Below are 22,057 nucleotides of genomic sequence, written 5' to 3' on the forward strand. Positions count from 1 at the left end.
CCATTACGGGGATCGAACCCGCGACCTTGGCGTTATTAGCACCACGCTCTAACCAACTGAGCTAATCGGCCTACTATACCTATTGGTGGGAGTCATGTAATTGGTGGACACTATACAGGCCACTACCCTCGGTAGTTGGCTGTACGTAATTCAATAGAACGTAAATAACCAATAGCAGTAGGTTTATGGGTGGAGACTTATATCTCTGAAGGTCCTTCGCTTTTTTAATACAATTCAATAGGGGCCCCAATAACGACAGACAGGTGGCGCTGGTTCACTGCCAGTGATGGGTCGCCCTGTCGGGGTAAAAAAGTTTGTGCTGCGTTGTGTTTTTACGCAGGCGCAGATCATGCTGTTTGTCCAGTTCCTCTGGTTGACTACCTGTGTGAGCCGAGGTGGACCCGTTTCTGTACCCGGTGGGAACGAGCGATGATAACGGAGGTTCTGGAGCGGACGAGGACGAGGCTTTGTTCCAGTGGAAGCCCACTTCCCTTGCAGGTGGTCGTGTGACAGACGGAGGGGTCCCCGCCACAGCACCCACCGCAGACCGTGAGACGGGATTTCTCCGGGGTTTGTTTCAGAGTCCATTGGACGGCGGCAGCAGGTGCATGAGGGAAGGGAAAGGACACGGGCTTGTATTTCCGTGAGTGGAGTGAATGCATGGTCGGAGATCAACTGGTCGGCGGTAAATGTGTTATTAGTTGGATTGGTATGCGGCTGAAGTCCACAGCTGCTGCCGACGTCCAGCTGGGGGATTGATCGGCAGCCTGAAGTCTGTCTCCGCCGTGCCTACCGAGTGACTCCTCGCCCCGGGGAGGAGGTGGCAGCCAGCAACAGGACCCTGGTGGTCTGGTCACCCACACTGACACTCGGTGGCGGGTTCTCCCGGTGTTGTTGTTCTGGGCGAGGAGCTGCGCTCCAGAAACACGGACCTCCTCGCGTTGTGGGTCCGAAAAATGATGGGCTTTCTGCGCAGGACGTTCAGCCGCCGCTCCCGGAGACGGTTTCAGGACGAGCGGGACGGTAAAGGAGGAGGAGGAGGAGGAGGAGGAGGAAGAGGGGCAGCCGGGAACTCGGTGCTCCTCGCTCACCAGCAGCAGGTCATCCACGCGCCCGCCGTGGTGACCGGGGGGTCGGCCGTGCACATCCCGGCGGCGGGGACCGCCAGGACCACCATCACTTGTCGCGTCCTGCTGCTGGATGGCTCGGACGTCAATGTGGATTTGCCTGTGAGTGCAGTGAAGCCCGCCTGGTGTTGTGACAGTGGCTCTGTGTTGACACTGACCGACTGTGTGTAGACACACACACGCACACACAACCCCATGGTGGCACAGGATGAGGGACACTAGATGAATTACAATTTACAAGAAGGATTTATGGAAAGCTCACAGACTCAAAGTTAAACTGTGTGTGTGTGTGTGTGTGTGTGTGTGTGTGTGTGTGTGTGTGTGTGTGTGTGTGTGTGTGTGTGTGTGTGTGTGTGTGTGTGTGTGTGTGTGTGTGTGTGTGTGTGTGTGTGTGTGTGTGTGTGTGTGTGTGTGTGTGCGCGCGCGTCCCTCTTGCACACAGACAGAGGGGTAGCTACAGATGGTGTCTTGATCAGCCAGCTCATCACATTACTTCCCCACTCTGACTACTGGGAAAGCAACAAACCCCACGAGGGACAGGACATGGGATGGGGGGGGGGGGGGGTTCAGGTCTATGACCCCTGGTCCCTTATGTCCTGCCTCTCATCTGTTCTTTCTTTTATGGTCAACCTTCTTTTGTCATCTCACCATCACTCCATTCATTGCTTCGCGTTTCCTCGAATCTTACACTGTTGATTTGTCCTTTTCCTAATCTCCTTTCCACTCCTCGTTGCTCTGTTCTTTTAAGTCCTCTCTCACTTGCTACTTGCTCTCCTCTGCTCATCCTCCCCACCACCTCCTCTCCCTCCCTCTAATTCCTTCATAGTCTCAATTCCAGTCTCCATCTGCTATTCCCCAATTCCCTGATTTGATTTATCATTGTTGGGTCTCTGTGACATGCATGCGTAATTTCCAGTGCGAGAGGGGCTGGTTGGTCAGTGTGTGTGACTGTGTGTGTGTGGGCATGTGTGGGTAAGTCTCCTCTCATGAGATGTTTTCATTTTGAAGGTCATGTGTGTCAGGGAAGCTGTTGCATGCGTCACTCTTACAATGCTTTGCAGGCATAATGCGTTATCGAGAGAATCAGCCTCGTATGTTGAAAGAGGCTCTGCTGCTGTCCTACAAACAGCAGTCCCAACAGCAACAACATAACAATAAAATCAACAAGTCTTGGTAAATGCATTGCTGTACGCAATAAAATCCTTAGTGTTCATTTAACTCAGAGTGTAAAAATGGCTTTGGGTTTAGGCTATTTGTACACTTTGTGTGTAAGTAACACTGGATTTTGCTGTGTATAACAAACAAAGCAAAATGACACATCGCTGTCGCTCAGTCACTGGTGGGCTGGAACAAGTCTGTTCATGTCCTGTGTTATCCCACAGGTATTCATATACAGGTGCACTGAATGGAACTTCAGACTAATTGAATTGAAGCTTGTCTGGTAGGCGGTTAGTTTTGCCTGGGCACAACTATTGCATAGTATAGAACTAGAACCCCCTGGGTTCCTTGCCTAATAGGCAAAGTTTTGGGGACACTGAACGAATGTCCACTCATTTGACAGGAGATTGTATTTCAACTACTGCACAATGCTAGCCGAGTGTGCATAGTGGTAACATTTGTCCCATGACACACACACACACACACACACACACACACACACACACACACACACACACACACACACACACACACACACACACACACACACACACACACACACACACACACACACACACCAGCGAGTTTAAGCTAGTTATTAACAGACATGAGCCAAAGTTCAAGGCTGTCATCTTGCGCTCCCCACACCCTACAAACATACAACAAGTTCTTTATTCAGGACATGTTTTGGACTAGAACATTCTAAGGGATAAAATACATGCAGACATTACAAAAGGAACATGTTTAGCAGAAGTTTAGGACACAGTGCCTCTTGTGCAGCGCGCGTGTGTGTGTGTGTGTGTGTGTGTGTGTGTGATATGGACAAAGGCCTGAATAAGGGCCTTTCCCTCAGGGCTTGTCCCTCTCATTTTGACCCAGATGCAGACCTGGTCCTCTCTCTCACACACACACACACCACCTTCACGTGCACCAGAAGTTGCTTTGTTCCAGTTATATTCACTGGTGTTTCACTGATTAGTTCTTATCAGCCATTGTTACATTGCAGGAATCCCTTATTACTGATAAATGCCCTATAGTTTTAGAATGGCTAGTTTAAAGATGCATTTAATCAGAAACAAAATAAGGTACAATAGCTTAGATTCCACTACGACTGAGGCTGTAAGGACTAAGGACATTGGGATTAATTTTGCTATTCATTGTTTTGTGTGTAGAGCAAGTCAAATGGACAGGAGCTTTTTGACCAGATCATCTATCATTTAGACTTGGTGGAGGCCGATTACTTTGGACTGCAATACATGGATCCAGAACAAGTTTCAGTGAGTACACACACACACACACACACACACACACACACACACACACACACACACACACACACACACACACACACACACACACACACACACACACACACACATTGATCAAGCACTTCCTTTCAACACCAGAGAATAAGATCTGATATTTTCCTCTTTCACCTTAATGCTGTCCTCTCTCTCAGCACTGGCTGGATATGACCAAAATCATAAAGAAACAGATTAGAGGTAAGTTCAACCATTTTCTACTTATGTATGTATGTATGTTTGTAATTTATATGGAGGCAGGTGAGCTGGGAGCAGGTGGCTCATTATCAGATGTTGACATGGCGATTAACATGTGCATTACGGAGCCTTACCCATGTTTGCTTTCCCAACTTGGGACAGAGAGATGAATGGCGTCAGAAGGAGAAAGAGAGGGGTTGAGGAGATCTGGACACTGTTACAGACTTCAGTCCACTCGTCATTTGTTTTTGTTTATTGACTAGCCCAAAAAAACTACCTGGCAGATAGAGGCAGGTACCCAGGATTTGCTCAGACATTGGTAGAGCAGCTTTGTCCTATTTTGCGCCCTGGTCATGAATAACCTCCAGACCACACTACAGTTTAATGATTTTGTTTCCCTGGGAGAGTTCAAAGCTCTGATTTTTAAAACAGTGTAACTGAAGAGTGCAGCAGCTACTCCTAAACTGGATTTTGTCTTATGTATCTGTTGTCCCATGTCTATTTTCCTTAACTATTGTCTATATTGATTCTATTCTGTACTTTTTGTAACCTTGTAATGGTGTGATATCTTGGCCAGGTCTCTCTTGAAAAATAGATTTATAAAAAAAAATCTCTATATATGATTACTTGATGCCTTTACTCAGAACATAATGAAATGAGTCTCTTCCTCTGGGCTTTTCTCTTCCCTTGTACTAATAGCCCTGACACTTTGTCTTTGTCACACTAGACTTACTCAGTCTCGCTCTCTCTCTCGCTCTTGCTCTCTTTCTCTCTCTCTCTCTCTCTCTCTCATATGCACACACACACACAAGTATACTTCTTTAATTGTTTTTGCCGTTTGTGTTTCTTAGATGGTCCTCCATGCAGATTGTTCTTTAGAGTGAAGTTCTACTCCTCAGAGCCAAATAACCTGCATGAGGAATTTACCAGGTACCACACTTACACATACAGTATAGTATACACCACTGGTTCTCAAAGTGGGGTCCTTGGGGGGGGGGGGTTCAAGCGGTCCCCAGCAAAATGAGCAACAGTCTAAACATTAAGCCCAATTTAGTTTTTCGGATATTTGAAAACAGCAGCTTAACAAGCATCACTCTGCAAACGTCTTGTGAGCTTATAAATCGTCTGCTTTATAAAATCTTGACAAATACATATGAATTTTGGAGTCCTTGACATGAGAATGTTTGAACACCACTGGCATACACACACACACACACACACACACACACACACACACACACACACACACACACACACACACACACACACACACACACACACACACACACACACACACACACACACACACACACACACACGCACAGAGAGCCCTCTCCTGAGTCAAATGGGAAGATGGGCTAATTACTTAGCTCCTGTGGGCAAGATTGTTATCAAGGCCAAGCGGACAGAGAGCTGTTAAGACAGATAGTGAGGGTGTTCGATTGGGAACCATCGCAGATAAGACGGCATGTGAGCGTTTTTGATTGGGACCCATTACGCACGTTACTGGTCATGACATTTCTTCTGCCTGAGATTCTGTCTTCTTTCTGCACCTGTCATTCTCTTTATGTTCTTTCCATTTCCTCCTTAGGTATCTGTTTGTTCTGCAGCTCCGACAAGACATTCTGTCCGGCAAGTAAGCAGTTCCTGATATCGCTCATTAGTAACACTGGCATGTACTGTACATATAACCTTATCACTAGGGGTGTGCCGATACACTAATTTCACGAAACGATACGATATTGGGCTCACAACTTCGATACGATACGCACTTTTTTATTATGAAAATATATGGGGGAGGAAAAAAAGCAAATGCAAACAAATAATTCTGTTTTTGCATTATTCAGACATGCAAACTTGTAGCTTTTCAGCTGCAATAGCCGTTTTGAATCCAAATAGGGCAATAGTGTGACACCTGACCCGAAAAAAAAAAACATGTTGTCACCCTTTTCACCTCGGGGCTGTTTGCATGTCTGATTATTATTATTGTAAAAAAAAAAAAAAATCCAAAGCGATATTTTTTTCTCCCAAAACGATACATATCGTCACGAAAACGTATCGCGATATATCGCGGGACGATATATCGGCACACCCCTACTTATCACTAATATCTGTATTGCTAACCATTGCTCACATCCCTATTCTGTGCTTGTCATACTCATATTAGGCGAACATTTGGCAAAAATAGGCGACCATTAACCGAACATAGGCGAAACACAAGTAGACCGGCCATTTTCACCATTTGATGTACAATGAAGTATCGTCGCTGTCTGGCAGAAACCAGCTAACTCAATTTTTCAGCCTTTTCGTTTTTTTCCCATAAATCAGTGCTATTGAACACCCTTTACGTCTGTGTGTTGGTTAGAAAAAATATTGAACCAATGAAAAGTATTAAAAAGCGCTTCTTCTGACAAAACCAGCTAACTCTGGTTTTGCTAACTCCAGGCTCCACACCCTTTTGACCTCCAACCTCATTGTAAGCTTGGAGGTCCATTCAGCTGTTCTTATCAATGATGAACAAAACCTCCTATCTCCACTTTTTGTTTTGTTTTTTTCATTTCCTGAAAAAATTACATTTTGGAGTTAGCTGGTTTCTGCCCGACAGCAGAGATGTAGTGAAGTCAATTCCTTGCAAGTGGAGCAAAATTTGTGATGCACACATAAATGTGTGTGTGTGTGTGTGTGTGTGTGTGTGTGTGTGTGTGTGTGTGTGTGTGTGTGTGTGTGTGTGTGTGTGTGTGTGTGTGTGTGTGTGTGTGTGTGTGTGTGCGTGCGTGCGTGCGTGCGTGCGCGCGCGCACACACACACCACTTGTCACGTTGGGGTCACTGTGTACAGCACGCTGAAGTCTGCAGTGTGTTCATTAAAATCCTGAGTGTTAGTTTTGCTCTAAGAGTGTACAAATGGTACCCGCAAAGGTAAAAAGTAACACTCAGGACATCACACACACACACACACACACACACAGACAGCGTGTCTCCCCTCTCCCTCCCCCTGGTTCTATCTGGGCCATGGCTCCCCTGAGCTGAGCTCCATTATGAAGGCCGCTTATTTTAAGAAAAGGGCTGCTCTTCTCCTTGACACACACACGTGTATGCTCACACACACACACACACACACACACACACACACACACACACACACAATCTTGTGCATTCACATGTTTATTCCTCTTCAAGCTATGACAACAATACAAAATGCACACGTGCATGTCTGGGACCCATTTGTCACAGTAGTGTCAACTCTTGTCTTTCCAGGTTGAAATGTCCATACGATGTCTCAGTAGAACTTGGGGCCTATTGTTTACAGAGTAAGTAGACTTCATCCAAAGACTGCTTCATTTCTATAAACATTTACCAGAGATTATGACCTTATTTGGGGACGTTTTTATTTCACAATTGTAAGCCCCTTCATAATTATGATACTTTGATGCTCTCTGTATTACCAACTCACACACGCATGCATGCACACACACACACACACACACACACACACACACACACACACACACACACACGCACTGTACACGTACATTCTGTTGCATTTGTTATGACATCGTTATGTTTGCTCCTTCCCCTGTTGCTCAACCAATATCTGCTACTCAACCAATGCATCTGTAAGCCCCAATACATGTGTCATTTTGTGTGTGTGTGTGTGTGTTTGTTTATTTGTTTATGTTTAAGTTTATGTTTATGTAGGTATGTCTGTATGTGTGCCTCTCCCTGAATGTACTTTGTGTGTGAGTGTGTGTGTGTGTGTCAGTGCATGTCTTTGTGTACTATTGCTACTTCTACTATCACTATACTATCTTGCCACTATTACATAATACACCAAGTGCAATCATTTATATTTATTAATTTACTTACCCATATTAGCCTCTATATTGTATAGTCTATCTTTATCTTAACTATATTTATGTCAACTTACTGTTTCTTAATAGTGTCATAATTCCGGAGTTTTGCTTATGCGCAAACGTACCTGGCAATTAAAAGAGTTTGTGATTGTGAATGTCATTGTGTGCAGGTGAGCTGGGAGACTGTGATCCTATGGAGCAGTCTCCAGAGCTTGTATCAGAGTTTCGTTTCACTCCCAAACAGAGTGAGGGCATGGAGGCAGACATCTTCGGCAAGTGGGTTGAGCTCAGGTGAGGTTAAAGCTGTAATGGAAGAAGTAGGCTACTCGTATATCGTTGCTGTTGGGTAGAAACCTCTTATCTCCATATTGTAACTTTTTGTGTTTTTTGGTAAATGAATGCCCTACTTGATATACGCTACACAGCGTAACACAAAAGTATCAAAACCGTGTTTCGAGCTTGTAGATCTATTTTTGAATTTGAATCCTGAAAAGTAATAGTTTTGGACAAATGGGGTTTCCACTCGACAGAGACGATATTTTACTTAAGTAACAGTAGCAATACCACAATATGAAAATACTCTGTTGCAAGTAAAAGGCCTGTATTAAAACCTTTGCTTGAGTAAAAGTACAGAGAGAGATTGTTCAGGATTTGTCAAACTTTATCGAAAATAGCAGATCGAGCTTGTAGATCGGCTATTTTCAAATTGCTAAAGCATAAAATAATATAAAATGTGTGTTTTGAATTAATCGAAATCTGCGAAGAAACAAGTAACTAAAGTTGTCAAATAATTGTGGTGGAGTAAAAAGTGCAAAGCTTTCCTCTGAGACATAGTGGAGCAGAAGTGTCAAGTTTTGGAAAATGGAAATACTTGAGTAAAGTAAAAGTACCTCATAATTGTACTTAGTTTCTTTACACCACTGGGTTAAAGGTTATCTATCTGGGAGTAATCCGTTTGTAGTGCACGTTATACAGGGCCAGGTCTCTCACTATGCTATTGTTGTCAGTGCAGCTGGTAAGAGGCATAATGTAGCCAATAGTTTGACCTTCATTGGGAGCAAACTGTTGGCCGCTGAATTGGAAAGGAAGTTGTTCCAACACGGTCATTCTGCACCAGGATTTCAAGTGAAAAGTCCCTCTAAAGTTCACTGTCCCACCATTCTCCCAACTATCCCCTCCCTCCGTCCCTCCGACTCACTCTCTCTGGTCTGGGTGAAGGATTAAGGGATTAATCCCTGGAGGTTACTGATTGAATCCAGGCAGTATTTAACCCAGCCAGAGTGATCGCTCCCATCTCGGTTGAGATTACAACCACATATGCTGCACTTCATTGAGCCGACGCCACACCAGGACAGAGCCACGCGGAGTTCCCGCCTCACAATCCCCCCTTTGGCGTGGTATACCAAGAGCGAGGGAGGAATTCAGATGGAGGCTTACTCACAGAGTACTTCCCATAGATTCATCCCTATTTATCTCTTCTTCTCACTGCCTGTGTGTTTTTATCCAGAGCCAGAGAGACACTGTAGGCTAAAGCCTAATATCCTCCAGTGAAAAAGTCGCGCTCGACAGAAATAGCCGTATTTTTCAAATGAAAAATGTGTCACTGCGACTCGAGCGACATGTCACACAAGAATAAATTAGGCTTAAGTTAGACGTGACTGTGTGTCCTTGTTCAGGGTGTTGTGCCAATGCCATGCCCAGTATCTGAGCTGAGGGTGACTGATATGAGTGCTATGATGAATGCTATTGTGAAAGCTCAACTTAATGACTCATTGTGTGTCCTTAGAGGGAAGAGCCCATCCCAGGCTGAGACCGCCTTCCTCAACAAATGCAAATGGCTGGAGCTTTATGGAGTAGAAATGCACTTTGTCAAGGTCTGTGTGCATATTTCCTCCTGTATATGCTGTCAGGCAGAAACCTTATTATCATGTTTTTGGGGTAAATGAATGCCCTACTTCATCGTACAACAGTGTCAAACAAAAGTAGCAAAAATTGCCTACAAGCTCAGTTGTGAGCTTGTGGATCTGCTATTTTTGCTACTTTAAAAAATGAAAGGGGTTAAGTGTCTATGGGTTTTATAAATATTAAAAGTATTAACAAGAGCTTGTGACTAAATTATAACTACGTTGGATCCATTGGGATTTATTACATTTCCTAAAAAGTACCGGTTTTGGACATACTGTACAAGGCTTCCACCTGACAGCAACCATACGTTTTCAATAGTTTACATGAATCAATCACATGAATGTTCTTTTGAATATTGAGGGTGTCTTTTTGTGTCGTTGCCTTTCTGTTTGTATTGTGAGGTCTCCTTACATTAATACAGTAATGGGTAAACATTTGTGAATAAAGCTCTTTCCATTCACTATGTTGTGTCCTCAGGGACGAGATGGAGGGGAATACGCTCTAGGCCTCACTCCCACAGGCATCCTGGTGTTTGAGGGTTCAAGCAAGATTGGCCTCTTCTTTTGGTAAATAGAAGAGGGCACGTCCCTAGCCATCATTCCACCATAAGCCTAGTTTATGCTCCGTCGCACGTCAGTGTGGCGCGCCGAAAATAGCACACCTACAAGCTCACAACACGTAGCATCCGTGACGTCTTGTGAGCTTGTAGGTTTGGTTATTTTTGACACGGGACACCGTCGTGCGACGAAGTATGTAGGGCTGTCACGATGACAAATTTAAGTTGACGATTAATTGTCACTCAAGTAATTGCGATTAACGATTTAATTGTGAGGTTGGCATTGAACATTGGAACATATGAAGCCTTTTAGGCTTCGTAATCAAAAAATGCACAGGGCAGATATGACAAATAACTGAAATAACAAAGAAATTATTGACATTTTTAATAATTTTTTGTAATGTAAAAATTGCAGAAATAGCTGATCTACAAGCTTACAACGCGTCATTAGGTGACACGTTGTAAGCTTGTAGATCAGCTATTTTTTTATGTTTGAAAATTTGTGAAAATCTTTCAACATGGAAACGATTATGACGATTATGCAAAAATAATTTCGATTAGACGATAATGTAAAAATTGTGACAGGCCTAGAAGTATGTGTCGGGCTATGAGTAACGACAATGCCTGAGAAGCTAACCAACCTATCTTCTGTGTTCATGTCCGTTTTTGCGGTGGTGTGTGTGTGTGTGTGTGTGTGTGTGTGTCCCCAGGCCCAAGATCACACGCCTGGACTTCAAAAAGAGTCGTCTCACATTGGTAGTGGTGGAGGATGACGATAAGGTACAGATCCCATGACGGAACATGTTCTCCCATACAAATGAGCGCACACACCTAGCTGTGATAATGCTAACAGTAAATGGGTTATGCTGGTGGTGGAAGAAGTACTCAGATCTTTTACTTCAGTAAAAGTAGCAATACCACTATATAAAAGGCCTGTATTCACAATTTGACTTGAGTAAAAGTACAAAAGTATTGGCATCGAAATATACTTACAGTACCAAAGTAAAAGTACTTGCATACTTCAAACTTTGTCAAACTTTGTAGATTGGCTATTTTGAATAGCCGAAGTATAAAATAGGGCTTAAGTCGTTATGTGTTTTTGTTTTATATTGATAATCTGTTCAGCTAAAGATTTTTCTTTTGTATTGGAGTAAAAAGGTGCAATATTTGCCTCTTGAGATGTATTGAAAAATGTACATACTCAAGTAAAGTAAAAGTACCTCAAAATTGTACTTACTGTAAGTACAGTATTTGAGTAAAGGTGCTTGGTTTACTTTCCACCCCTGGTTTAGGGACGCGAGCAGGAGCATACGTTTGTGTTCCAGTTGGCCAGTGCCAAGAGCTGCAAACACCTGTGGAAGTGTGCTGTGGAGAGCCATGCCTTCTTCCGGCTACGGCAGCCCACCGCAGGCCAGGCCAGTCACAGTGACTTCACACGACTCGGCTCTCGCTTCAGATTCAGGTAGAGCAGTGATTCCCGACCTTTTTTATTTCTTTCCAGGAACCCCTGTCTGATATGCATTAGACCAGTGGTTCTCAACCTTTTTCAGGACGCGACCCCCCCCCCCCCCCCAAATAAATAATCATATTTGAACTGGGGAACGCCCTTGGAATTGTAGGCATTACATTTTGTTTGACTCGGTTCCACAGATAAATATTGTGAAAATAGCCGATCTACAAGCTCACAACGCCAGGCATCTGCTATTTCCAAAATGTTTGCCTCTTTCTTATTTTTATATTTTTTTAATTTGTCTTTTTTTCAATTTCTTTTATTTTATTTTATTTTTTTTAGGTATTACCTTAAATTGTCACTTACTGTCATTATTATTTAATTTTAAAATTATTACGTCGCTTTGTCGCCTCATTATATTTGCGTTGTACTCATAACAGTTTAAGCAGTTTAAATGAATTGCGAATTAATAGCAAGAAATATACGCTCCCGTTGTGCACAGAGCTTTAGGGTCCATTTGGTCCCATTTGTACACTCTCTGAGTTACAGTCTTAAAAGGGTCAATTTGGACCCCTGTTGGTCCCCGCCCCGACATTGAAAACAGTGAGGTAGAACAGTGGTTCCCAAACCTTTTAGCTCCAGACCCAAAGGAGACATTTGGTGTCTCCTGACCCTGGGACCCAACTAGTGAAAAGGCGCCTCGTGAGCGTTTAGAATTTTTTTAATAATAATTTGAAAAAATTATGAAAGTGGGATGTTTACTCACACAACCCATAAAAATGGGTTTGCGACCCACTGTTTGGGAAACACTGAGGTAGAGCGCTAAAAACAACTCTATTCTCTGACGTCTATTCTCTCCAGCGACACATTGTTCACATTGTAGCTTATGATTCACAGGCCTTGGACCACTGAGGCTGTAGTGATCTTTTTGATGGTTGTGACCAACAGTAGCCGACTAGTCTGTCACATTAAACAGAAGCCTCTGTATCTATGGTTACAGTGTGTCTATGGTTACACAGATTTGTTCCTATGGTGACAAATCTTCATTCACAATGTTTGTTTTTCTTGTCAAACTGCTATCAGAGATAAGAGAAAAAGCTTTATCTCGCAAGAGGTATCTTCCTGTCCGTGGCTTTGAGTGACAGGAACAGAGGTGGGAGTGTATGTGTATTCAACAATAAATTGTGAGATATATAATCTAGTTTTGCAGAAATGCTCTGTTCTGTCTTTATCTTGGATTACCTTTGATGCTTGGCTTGAAATGAATACATGGGGTTGTCGCACTTTGCAACGTGTTGATCAGTGTGTTAAAGGGATAGTTCACCCCCAAAATTCTATCGATTAGTTACCCCGTAGAGACTTGAATTCATGGATATTTTTTTGTTTTTGTCACATTCCTAAGCCAATAATTTGATGACCGGCAGCGGTTCCGGTAGGAGACACAAAGGGTAGGAGACACAAAGAGTCTCCTTTGTGTCTCATACCGGAACAGCTGCCTACCTTTCCGCTGATCATCAAATAATTGGCTTAGGAATGTGACAAAAAAAACTAAATATCCATGAATTCAAGTCTCCATGTGGTGACTAATCGATTTAAAAAAAAACTATCCCTTTTTAAGGTTTCTGTACCCAGCATTGAATGACGGCAGTCAGCTATGATGCCAGTCTTGTGTCATCAGGCATTTCCATATTTTGGCATAATCCAGGCACCTGTTACTGGGACCTAACCTTCACTAAACAACGTTTATTTGCGCTGACATCGTGGATCTCCATATATTGTATATGGACATAAAACCACTGCCAACAATGTCAATTTGCGCTGGACGGCAGGGATTTCTATAATGTATGAGATTATCTGTGCACACGCACCCATGGTAGTATCTCCATTATACGGTATGATGTGATGTACAGTATGTGACGTGGTGATTTGCGCTTACGTTGGGCATGGCCATATTTAGGCTGACAAACAGCCTGCCGGGGTTATAGCATCGACAACGCATAGCAACTAGAACTTCAAAAGACCTTAAACTTTTCTTCTTATGGCTCACTGCTTCTCTCTCTCTCTCTCTCCCTTTTTGTCTTTCTGTATGTCCACCTCTCTGTCTACTTCTGCCCGTCTGTCTGTCTGTCTGTCTGTCTGTCTTTCTGCCTTAGTGGTAAAACGGAGTACCAGGCCACTCATGGTGGTAGGCTAAGGAGAGCCAGTACATTTGAAAGGAGACCAAGCAAGAGATATCCATCCCGCTCGCATTCACTTGCCAAAGGTGAATCTAATCTGCATGTAAAGAAATATCTGTGACTAGCACTGCACATCCAAGTGTTCATTTAACTCTTGAGTGTAAAAATGTACAGTGTAGGTGTATGTTCTAAAACTGTACTGGGACAATCGTAATGGTGTACATCGATTAATATGGGTTTTATGAGGTCCTATATATCCGAGTTCCATGGTACACTGATGCAAATCCTTACTGATGTTTCATGAGCGATCATGAGAGACAATAATACTCACACTTTCAGTGTTTTTGTCTTTGTCCTTTCTTCTCACCTGACTGGCATCACTTTGACATCATCAGTCACTATTTCTCCAGCCAAACCACACATCAGGTGAGTCTTCCGAACGAATGGGCACACACGCACGCACGCACGCACGCACGCACGCACACACACACACACACACACACACACACACACACACACACACACACACACACATGAGTACTTATTAAGTCTAGCCTAATCTAGTCTAGCAGTATAATCAGGTTGAATGTTAATCTAATGTTGATTATGTTGTTATTGCTGTATTTCAGCTCCCACGCCAGTCCTGACCCCAGCCTTCATCCTGTGAGTGATGTGTGTGTCTGTATGCAGTATATGATATATGTATTATACACACACACAGTGCACTGTATATATTTATACACAATCCACTAATGTATTTTTTTCCTCCTTTTTTCTGTCGTCCAGTACCAGTGTAACATTCCTATTGGCCATGATCCCTGGCACCCGCCCCACTCTGCTCTCTCGCCCCCAATTTACCTCCAGCACTCTGGACATACGCCACCTCACAGGTAAGAGCAGCCCTGATGCCATGATGGAAGATGAGAATACATTGTTAGAATGAATAGACAACATGGACGTGATGGGGGCAGACTTTCTAAAAGTTTCTCGTGTCATCTGTCTTAGAGCACAGACCGACATGAGGAGACGTTTCTATTTTTGGAGATGGTCTCTCTTCTTTGCTCTCCCATTTTTCATCACACTTATTATCACTCATGGACTTCATTGTCTGTCTGTCTGTCTGTCTGTCTGTCTGTCTGTCTGTCTGTCTGTCTGTCTGTCTGTCTGTCTGTCTGTCTGTCTGCTTCCCCGCCTGCATGTCTATCTGTGTGATCCATGTGCATGTCTCTGTGTGTGCATACACGTGTGCACGTGTGTGTGCGCTGTGTGTGTGTACATTTTCAGGCCGTCTGATGAGGCTGCCAGTCCAGAGGCCGGTCACAGTTCCGTACCAGAGCGGACCAGCGGCACTTTCCCAGGATCCATCAGTGTGGTTTTCAGGGACAAGGTCATGACTGCACTTTGACCCCAGAACTTTGTCCCTTACACTGAGAGGTTCACAGTTTGAAACAGCCCCAAAGAGATCAGCTCTGTGGACATGGAAAAGAACACACTTCATCATCCTCGTCACTGTCATCGTCAACACCTCTACTGCCACCATCATCATCCACTCACCACAACATGCATCATCTCATTAGGTGTCACTAATGTCCTTACCATGGAGAGAAAAAGAGAGACCAATACAACACAGAGACATATACCATAGAGAAGAGATAAGAACACATTTATTGCTCTGTGCCTTTTGTTTTACCTTGTTTGCGTGTCTTTTAATGGATGTTCACGTTTCAGTGTACAAATCCATATTTCCAATGTTGCACTCTGTCGTACGATGACGTACCATGCTGAAAAGAACAGATCTACAAGCGAGCAGTTGTAGATTGGCTGTAGGCTCTGTGCATAACTCTAGTCCCAGCTTTCCAGAAGGTAGCATACCCGTTTCCTGTTCCAGTTCATTTCCCCATAGATTCATTTGATTGGCTGGTTTCATGAATTGCTGTCGAGCCAATCAAACGAAGCTGTGGGAAAATGAACCTGAACAGGAAACCGGCATGCCACCTTCTGAAAACCTTGGAACTAAAGTTATGCACAGAGCCTATTTTCAGCACGGAACACCTTCGTACTACAAAGTATAAATCGGGCATAATACATGATCTTATTTGACTCTGGAAGACCAAAATTCCCCTTCATGTCTACGAGATCGTTCTTACAGCTAGATTAACCAAATCACTTTCAATGTAAGTGAAATTATAAGAATCTTCTGGATGTAATTGTGTCTTGTGTTAGGCGGTGCTTTGTGAGCTAATTCCTTTGCAGATGTACAGAGGTGTCACGGTTTCACTCATGTGCACACATGCTGGGGGAGTAAATGAGCTGATTCACAAAATGTCATATCTGGGTTGTTATTTTTAACGTAAGCAATTAATTTTAAATGGAAAAGGGGACTAGAGACCTCAAGGTCTAATTTTGTGCTAAACTTTACTTTAATGTCTTGAAACCACGTTGGAGATTTGCTAAACCTGACAATTGTTTACATAATTATTTGTTCATGTGATGTTGACAGAGTGTCTCTTTAGCCTTGTAATGTTTACTCTAATCATTATGCCTTAGAGATGTTGCCTTGTCAAATAAAGAAAATGCTTAATTGCAACATTGAGCAGATATAAGATCCATCTTTCAGCCTTTCACAACTGAAGTTAATTTAACGTACTGTATGATGTCATCATAGACTGTGCCTACCACCACACAGTTTCCAGGTATTGTTTTGTCTTCCAGTATCCTTGTATTTTCATGACATCACAGACACGATTCTTAATCGTAGCTTCTGCGGCATTCTGAGTGGCCTTATATTCTGTGTTTTGTTGTGATTGCATTGTCCTCTTCAGTTACCCCTTGAGTGGCCCTGGATCAGAGCATCAATTCAGTGTTGAGGAGAACGAGGCGCAGTATTCTGGAAAAGTCCACCACCATCACCGTCGCCATACACACAGCCAGGACACACTCTGCCATACACATGCTAAGAGCAGTAAGTACACACTGTCTAATGGATATGTATAGGTCTGTCTGCAAATCTGTTATAACTCTGGGTGTGGGTGTGTAGACCTGCAGAGCCTGTCTCCATGTTCAAGGGCACAGTCACACGCTTGTAGTTTTCTTTCAGTGAGCCAATAAACTGCACCAGCAAATCTGCACGGCCCACAATCCGCAAGACAGCATTGATAATTGATGCGTGGCATCTGTTAGCTACTCCCCTTCAGGCGCAGATGTGTGACCGTACCCTAAAGGCAGCTCTCCACCACGTCGATATTGGCCCGACTCGGCCCCGGAAGGCGTTGGAAATCGTCTCCTGCCGACAACCTGTTGTAGATAGCGCCGTGCCGTCGGGTCGGGACTTCTAGAGTACCGTCGATCAATGACCGAGCAGGTTTGGTCGTCTTCCGACCGGTAGAGCCATCTTCAGCCAACAGACTGCCAGTCTGTTGGCTGAAGTAGTCTGTTTGGTGGAGAGTCACCTTAATAGTGTAGGCCGGTCAGTACTCTCAAATGTATTCATTTATTGATATTGTGTGTGTGTGTGTGTGTGTGTATTAGAACACAGACCCCCTCCCTGCCAAGTAGATGGGTTGGAGCTCTCTCATTCTCTACTGAAGGCTCTGGAATCAGACAGTGACACTTCCTCCCCATGGCCCTCGCTCCACATCAACATTGACAACAAGGTCTGTCGCCATCTCACACCGCTGTTCTTGTAATCAGCTTAGCTTGAGTCTCTCGCCTTACCATTTCATCCCCTGTTTGCCAGGGGGAGGAGAAGCAACTGTCTGAAAAGTCTATGCACCCTCCTGCCTCTCCATCGGTGCTACCAGACCACATCAAATGTAACATCCTCAAGGCCCAGATGGAAGCAACTTTCAGGGTGAGTATCGAAGTGAACTCCTCTCACCTGACCCATCTTCACCGACACATTGACCTGTAAGTTCTCCTGCCTGCAGTTGAAAAGCTAACTTCCCTAACTTCCCATCCTTCCACTTCCTCCTCTCCGCCCGTGATGAAGAAGGAAGGTCCAGTGACCCCCAGGGCGAAGACCTCAAGTGAAACGCTCAATGACAGGCTAGTATCTCTTTTAAGCACTTACAACCTGGTGTCCCTATTTTGGGGCAAAAATAACAGAAATAGCAGATCTACAAGCTCAACATATGATACCACGCTGTGTGAGCTGGTAGCACGGCTATTCTCACAGTCACTGTCGCACAAACACTGTCGTACGATGAAGTAAGAATAGGGCTTAAGAGGTTAATACTGTCTGTGTGTACACATATTATCTTTGCCTGCCTTTTCATGTGCGTCGTCTTGTGTGTTGGTCCTCAGGTATCACAGCTCATCTCAAGACTCTGCTGGATCCAGCCTGACCACAGACAAGGCCCCGCACCGGCCTGACTGCAAGCCCACCCCAGAGAGACTGCAGCCCAAAGCCAACCCAAACATCAACCGCAGAAAGAGGCTGGTCCGACAGTTCAGCTTGTGAGTAGAGCTGACCTTTGATTACTGTTCAATGGCATTTCCGCTAGCACTTAACTCTTATGGTTTTGGATAATTGCGCTCTTGAATTGAATGCTACGCTGGGCCCACAAAGCAATAGTAATGGCATCTTCACTCTTTGAAAATGCCATTTGTTCACTTTAATTGCTGGGTTGTGTACTGCAATTGGTGCAGAATGCCATTCCCAAGCTCTGTCCTTTGATTGGTCTATCCTACACCCTACAGTAACCACGAAGATGAAGATAATCTCCCAGAGGCCCTTGCAGCAATTTCTTCTCAGAGTGCAGGGAAGTCTGGTTCTAATAGCTCATTGGACAGACAGATACAGCCTCCCATATATCCACAGGTAACACACATACCACACACACACACACACACACACACACACACACACACACACACACACACACACACACACACACACACACACAGTATGCATGCACACACCCTCAGAACTTATTACACAGTAATATCCTCAGTGTTAATTTAACCATTTGTGAAGTGTACAAATGTAACCAAATGGTCCCGTACTGAACACTGAGGTTTTTACTGTGTGAACACAGACTGTATTTGTTCACTGCATTCTGCTCCACTAAGTCCGCTCGCATTGAAGCTTATTTCTGTCTCTGTGCTATCAGAAAGTAAGCAGATGACATGTGCATGTCAGTGCGTGTGTTTGTGTGTCCACACACGCACACACGCACACAATCACAATCACATGCTGTATGCACACACCATTAGAACTTATTACACAGTAAAATCCTCAGTGTTAATTTAACCATTTGTAACTCTTTCAAAGTTGTAATCTCATTTCAGTCTCTGCACTATCACAAAGTAAGCAGACGCGTGTGTGTGTGTGTGTGTGTGTGTGTGTGTGTGTGTGTGCCTGTGTGTGTGTGTGTGTTCATGTCACATGACTATTCCAGGTGGATACTATGCCAGCATTGGAGCCAGGTTGTCCCTCTCCTTCGTCTCCCCACCACCTGTCCCCGTCTTTCTACAATAGCTCCAATGCACACCTGGTCCCTTATCTATCTGCTGACAGGTACTACACTTCCCACAAGTCCCCTTTCCAGTGACCTCACATACAAAACATTTCATTCAAGTTCCCTTTCCAGTGAGCTCACGTATAAAACATTTCATTCAAGTTCCCTTTCCAGTGAGCTCACGTATAAAACTTCTTATTTTTTTAAGCGTTATAATGTTATAATGACTTCAATTGAATTCAATAGCAAGATTTAAATAGTTAAATCTTATAAACGAGTACACAAGAGTAACATTCTTTGGTTTTGGTCAGCAAGAAATAATGGAGATGGAGAAAAATAAGTGCTCATAAATAAATAAACAATTTAATAATTTATGACGTTTTTTTTATTATGCCTATTTTATGTGGGTATGAAACACTCGAACAGTGTAATTAGATTGGGTACCCGGTTTTGCGGATTCACTTACTAAAAGTGGCGTGAGTACACAAAGAAAACCGGGAGTAACAGCTGATTCTTGCCAAGTGAAGAAGACATGCACTGCTGCACTTTTTGCATGTATTACAGTTGCTTCATGACTTACATAAATGCTTTAATTGTGTGTGTGTATGTGTGTGTAGTGGAGAGGAGATGAGGTTGGACAGAGAGAAGATTCTAAGAACACTCCTGACGACAGAGCTCTGAGACACTGAACCGTCACCCTGTGATGTCACCACCAGACACAACAGAGGTGTCCAGAGGAGGCATATGCAGAAGTCCCAGAAGTCGCTGGCTGCACATTTACATAATGTATTCAGCATTTATAAATCTATATATATATATTTGCATAAAAGTACTTTGCTTAATTGTTATTTTACAAGTAAGGTGATTAATATTCACCAAACTGAAACGGTAGTACGTCACCACACGGAAGTGAGATGGATTTAGGACTCACTGACGGGACTGACACACATGGTTTAAGACACAGTTTCACAGACCAGCTGGTGCTGGTTGCATGATAAAGATGTTAATGGAGGGATTATTGTTTTGAGGTTGTGTTTAGGTTTGGTTTGATTTGATATCATTAACCACTTAAGCCCTATATACTTCGTCATTCGACGAACTGCCAACGTAGCCGATCTGCAAGGTCACAAGTTTTGACATTTCTGAAATATTTCACCTATGACCTGCCCAAAATAGGGACGCCAGAGAGGAAGTGGTTAACATGTCGTCGCTGTCGGGCAGAAACCTTGTATCTCCATTTTTTTACTTTTTATGTTTTTTAATGAATATCCTCCTTTGTCGAAAACAGCCAAACTACAAGATGCGACGCATTGTGAGCTTGTAGATCTGCTTCTTTCTCTATCTCTGAAAGGTCTTGAAAGTGGGTTTTATAATTATTGAACCAATGCAAAGTATTATCAAGAGCTTGTGAGCTACGTTGGTTCCATTGGAACACAGCTTTTTCCCATTTTCTGAAAAGTAAATGGAAGTTTGGACATACAGCACCTGACAGAGACCATGTTGTTCAGCCAGTGACTGGAGTCCTTCAGGTTGCTGATGTTTGAAGACTTTTCTCTTCCAGCACCAGTGATACAAACCTCACTATTTACATAAGACTGTTCTCAGCGATCTGTACCATTTCAGAACCTTTTTGTGTGCTGCAGGACTAGCGAGTCTACTCATATCGAAATCAAGAAATTCAATGTGTAAATAGACATTGCAATTCATTAAACATGTTTGTTACAAACTCTTATTTAATATTGTGTGCTTTTGGGGTTTTTACATTTTTGGAAAAACTTTAAAATAACTCGAAAAAAAGGGGGGGTGAACGTGAATTAATGTCAGCCCTGGTATAAGAAATGATAGGAGCTGCAGTCTGAAATTGCCCATTAGATGGGGACAAATCCACAGCCACTACTGTTGTGGCAGGCACTGGCAGACACACTGCTGATTAGGGCTTGCCAAGAGGAAGAGATACTGCATCACCCTGCTGTTGTCCAGAGTTTTTATCCCAATGTTAATCTTTCGGAGGTCAAATGCAAATTGGTTCTTGGAAGTTATTATGTTAGCCTCCATATGTGACGTCACCACCTCATTCTGAAGGGGTGCGTGTTTTTTGTTACCGTACCTTCAAATTGTAAATCCTCACTGTGTTGTTTACACCCTTGGTTTAATCTCAAATAAATAATGCTTCAACAGTTTGAGAATTATCTAGTGGCAGCATCTTTGATCTCTATTGACATTGGAATGTGGCTTGACCTCACCCTGTGTGTCTGTAGGCTATGTGCCTCGCCCTTTGTGTGTGTCTGTCTGTAGGCTATGCCTCGCCCTGTGTGTGTGTGTGTGTGTGTGTGCCTCACCCAACCTGAGGGAATGTTGTCATAAAGAATATTACAGATACACCCGCCTCTTCTCCACACAGCTCACGATGAGTCACGTTATGATTGTCCCCCTGATTAGTCAGTGAACCACTTCAGTAAAAGCAGTAAATGCATCTTCTTGAAGGCAAGGCACACTGGAACGGCTTCCACATGAATAATGGAATGTGCTTTATCGTATACATCAGTCTTATCTCGTGATCCTTCAATCATATGTGAGACGACAAATGCAAGAAGGATTATAGAAGAGGTAAAGTCACTCAAAACCCCCAAAATAGCCAATACCCATTAGATTACCTAGTTAAAATTGTAAACATCATTGTAGTCCAACCATACTCAGTCAACATAAATGGGGAAAAGATTGTGTGATCACTTCATATTTAAAAAATTCTGTATATGATGTAATTGGCACAATTACTCTGCCGGATAATTGTATTGTAATATATATATTGTAATTGTAAAAAAAAAGAGTTTTGTGTTGCGTTACATAGATACTAATGGTGTGTTGCTATGCTG

General features: G+C 43.4%; 1 protein-coding gene across 1 annotated transcript; it reads left to right on the forward strand.

Moving 5' to 3' along the window:
* Window positions 1-346: 346 nt before the first annotated feature.
* On the forward strand, window positions 347-21,373 carry epb41l4b (erythrocyte membrane protein band 4.1 like 4B). The gene is made up of 23 exons (XM_080427377.1): window positions 347-1,229; window positions 3,458-3,562; window positions 3,745-3,787; window positions 4,636-4,714; window positions 5,376-5,420; window positions 7,042-7,094; window positions 7,808-7,928; window positions 9,424-9,511; window positions 10,020-10,108; window positions 10,809-10,878; window positions 11,391-11,560; window positions 13,702-13,811; window positions 14,121-14,151; window positions 14,355-14,388; window positions 14,512-14,615; window positions 16,548-16,687; window positions 17,254-17,378; window positions 17,462-17,575; window positions 17,714-17,769; window positions 18,028-18,180; window positions 18,424-18,544; window positions 19,125-19,243; window positions 19,802-21,373. The coding sequence occupies exons 1-23, from the start codon at window positions 957-959 to the stop codon at window positions 19,863-19,865; spliced, it is 2,307 nt and encodes a 768-aa protein (XP_080283503.1). The 5' UTR covers window positions 347-956; the 3' UTR covers window positions 19,866-21,373.
* The last annotated feature ends 684 nt before the right edge of the window (window positions 21,374-22,057 follow it).

Source organism: Gymnoscopelus braueri (assembly GCF_963280865.1).
Source record: "Gymnoscopelus braueri genome assembly, chromosome: 4".
NCBI lineage: Eukaryota > Metazoa > Chordata > Actinopteri > Myctophiformes > Myctophidae > Gymnoscopelus > Gymnoscopelus braueri.